At 54.0% G+C, this 3,462-nt stretch overlaps 1 protein-coding gene across 1 annotated transcript in view; it reads right to left on the reverse strand.

Annotated features, from left to right (window-relative positions):
- SLIT1 (slit guidance ligand 1) overlaps positions 1 to 3,462 on the reverse strand; it is a 185,517-nt gene that overhangs the window by 73,565 nt on the left and 108,490 nt on the right. The window contains exons 5-7 of the mRNA XM_019639006.1: positions 3,198 to 3,269; positions 2,167 to 2,238; positions 1,467 to 1,538 (exon numbers count right to left, since the gene is read on the reverse strand). Of these exons, the coding sequence (XP_019494551.1) occupies positions 1,467 to 1,538; positions 2,167 to 2,238; positions 3,198 to 3,269 (216 nt within the window). The remainder of the gene's footprint in view (positions 1 to 1,466; positions 1,539 to 2,166; positions 2,239 to 3,197; positions 3,270 to 3,462) is intronic.

A 3,462-nucleotide genomic window follows, 5' to 3' on the forward strand; every position in this document is an offset into this window, starting at 1 on the left:
TGATTCATATGCATGTTAAGGGCTGAGAAGTGCTGTATCCAACAAAGGGACGTGTACAAATGTTTTCATGATCTCAGCTAGGATAAAGCAAACTGGGTTGTAGCCCCCGTACTTGGCCAGCATTTCAAAGCAAGGAGCAGAGGCCCCGGCTCCTATTCTTTGAGGGGTAGGGTGGGGAGATATGGAACAGACCCCTCGTGGGTAGAGAAAGGGGAAAGCAGCCTCGGACCTGTCACCTGTGGTATGGCCACTGCCCAACATCACAGAAAACAGAAGTGCGCTCCCCCAGGAGGGGGGAGCAATGGCGGCCACTACATTGGCTCCAGCAAGCTCCCTACACCCCTGCCGGGCTGAGGGCAGTGGGACACGGCCTGCACCGGTGTTGGTAAGAGCCAGGCTGTGCTAATTAGCTCCTCTGAGGAGGTCAGGAGTCACGGCTCCAAGCCAGGGACTGGGAGACTCCAGGACTACCCTGCATCCCAGTTCCCCGCTTTAGAATGCACTTTCAAGGAAAAGGTTGGCAGTGCCCCCTGGATGCAATGCTAGGGTGCATACCCTCTGAGGTGCTCCTGGGATCTGGTGAGACCCTCCCTTCCTTGTCTATCTATGCCTGTCCATCAAGCCTCCCCTCAAATCCTACCTCTCCCACCTAGGAGGGAAATTAATTTTGCATCTACCCCTCACTGCCCTGCTCTCCCGAGCCCATGGGATGACTTTCAGGTGCCTCAGATCTAACTGGTGTGGGTGAGTTGCAGGTGTGCGCACCTGTCTCCAGGTGACCTTGAACGCTGGTGCTTGAGAGGCATTTAGCGATAAGGACCTGAACTGTGCAACCTCGAGCTCCTATCCCAATGCAGGGACCAGGGCTTTGTCCACTCATAAAGCTGAGGTGTTCCCAGGAGAAGCAAACTGACAGCTTATAGTGATTGATTCTCATGTGAATGAGTTTGTTCCATCATCTCCAGAAGTCAAGTTTGGATAGGGAGAAGGGGGAGGGTGCAGAAGAGACCAGGATGTAGTGACAAAGGGAAGCTGGTGGGTGAAGGGGGACTTGGTCTCACCTGCCACAGGCCTACTTTCCTTTGGTCTTGGACTTTGCCCCCTGCTGTTGTCACTACAAAGGAAGGACCTTGGGAGTGGCCTTTGCCTCTTTCTCCTAGAATCTGACTGCACTCTCAAGGGGCCAGTTCCCTTGCCAATCTTTGCATGCCCGCCTGACCCTCTCCTCTGCTCNAAAAGAAATCATTTGTTTTCCAAGGAAAAGTCAGCTATAAATGACACCCAACATCCTCCCATTTTAGATCACCTCCCCTGACTCCAGCCCCAATCCACCCACCCTGGCTGGCCACTGGAGGTGCAGAGAAGGAGCTCCCTCTCTGCCTGCAAGAGTCCTTGTCCCCTTTCCCCACTGCCTTGGCACAGGCCACACTTGGTGCTGTGCTCCCAGCCCCCCGGGGCTGACTCACAAGGTCCGCAGCTTGGGCATGTGGTTGAAGCTGGACACAGGGATGGTGGTGATGTTGTTGTTGTTCAGGGTCCTGATGAGGAAACCAGAATCAGTTAGCATCTGCCCAGCAGGGCTTGTCTCTGACCAACAGGCAGACTCTCACGCCGTGTTCCATGGTCCACCCTCAAGCTGGACCAGCACTGGGCTGGACCTGGAGGAGGGCTACACTGAAGAGCATGAGACAAAGCCACCCTCAGGGAAAGCCCTGAGCTGGGACAGGGACTACGAGGCAGCCGTACCAGAGACTCCGAGTCTGGTAGAACAGGGGAGAAGGGGCAAGGGGAGGGAGAGGAGGTGTGCAGACTCAAGCTGGCATGGAAGAAACAGTGGGGGTTAGACAGCCAGAGGGAGAAGGGAAACGCAATCCTGCCTCGTGTGTCAGAAACTCCTGGAAGATACAGCCACCGCCCTGGGTGCCCTCATAAGCGGGGTAAGCCTGGGCCACGCTGTTGCAGGCATGACTCTATGGGCATGTGTCCTCCCATCCTCAGGAGGGAGTCTAGCAGAGCAGAGAGCATGGCCCCTGTCCTGGGCCTGGCACCGCCGCCCAGGTCTCCCGCCTCCTGTGCTGCTCGCAAGCCTCATCTCCAGCTGCCGGGGCCCCAGCACCTGCATTGGCCACTCTCCACACCTCTGCTTCCCTTCCCACATACACTTACAGCACCTCCAGCCCCCGCAGAGCCCGGAAGGCCCCTTCCTCGATGCAGCTGATCTGGTTCTTGTCCAGCTGTCTGTGAAGCAAAGGAAGGTTGTAGAGAGGAGAGCACGTTACCAAGAGCAGAAGTGTCCAAACGTCTTTATCAAGAAATCCATTTGTTTTTTTAAAAAGAGGCCTGACACGAGTCATTTGTTCGGCACAAATATCTCCATCCAAATAGCAAATAATAAGAGCTTAGATTATTTCTTATTTTTAGTTAAAACAATAACTATACATAAAATGTATATTCTTCTGCCTAACCTTGCATATTTCCTGGGGAACGGGCACCTCTGCCCTCATTTTGGAGACCACCTAGAGGGTGTTGGCAGCTTTAGAATGAGTCTATCGCAGATGCGGTGGCGGCCAGAGCTGGCAGGCAGATTTCAGCTTGAGTGCCAAGTGAGGCTGACTAGCGGTGGCTACCTGGAGTGCTGCTCTCAGCATATACAGAAGCTGTGGTTTGGGCAGCTTGGGAGGAATGCAGTGACCCATTATCCATGTCTACTACAGGCCTAGGGGGCCGGGGAGTGACAGGCATGGCAGGCATTTGCCGTCCCTGCTGCGGTCAGACCTCAGGAGGTAGTAAGCCTGGACCAGAGTAAGTTTGAAAAATAGGAATACGCCATGACATTTAAATAGCATTTGACAGCGTGTATTTCTTTCCACATCTCATTTAAACCTCAGAACAAGCCTGTGAGGTAAATGTGATGCCTTCATTTTATAGAACAATATATTGAGGCTCGGGGGGAGTTAACTGATTTGCAGCAGCTTGTGTCTGGAAGACAAGATTATACCCAGCTCTCCCAATCCACTCGAGGGCAAGGGCACGGGGGCTGTCCATTCAAATGGACCAAGAACATCCTTCCAGCACCTCACAGTTCATGAGACACCCTGCAACCCAGCCCCCCAAAGGCTGCGTGTTTCCTCTGACTCCAGGTTGTTCCGGGAGACCATGCTGGCACCAGCCACCTCGGAGCCCAGGCCTGTACTCACAAATTTTTGAGGTCTGTAGCTCCACGAAAAGCCTTTCTGGGGATGGCCTGGATGGTGTTCTCACTCAGGTCCCTGCGAGGATCAAGCCAGAGGGAGAAAAACACTGGTCAGAAGCAATTACTCCAGAGGGGCCTGAAGAGTCAGGGAGGTCAGGCAGGCTAGACAGAGCCCAGACCAGCCACTGCTGCATCCCAGCACCTGGGACAGTGCCTGGCACATTCAAGGCCCTAGGTAAGCATTTGTTGAATGAATGAATGAATGAATG

Source organism: Hipposideros armiger, unplaced genomic scaffold (genome assembly GCF_001890085.2).
Source record: "Hipposideros armiger isolate ML-2016 unplaced genomic scaffold, ASM189008v1 scaffold_42, whole genome shotgun sequence".
Classification (NCBI taxonomy): domain Eukaryota; kingdom Metazoa; phylum Chordata; class Mammalia; order Chiroptera; family Hipposideridae; genus Hipposideros; species Hipposideros armiger.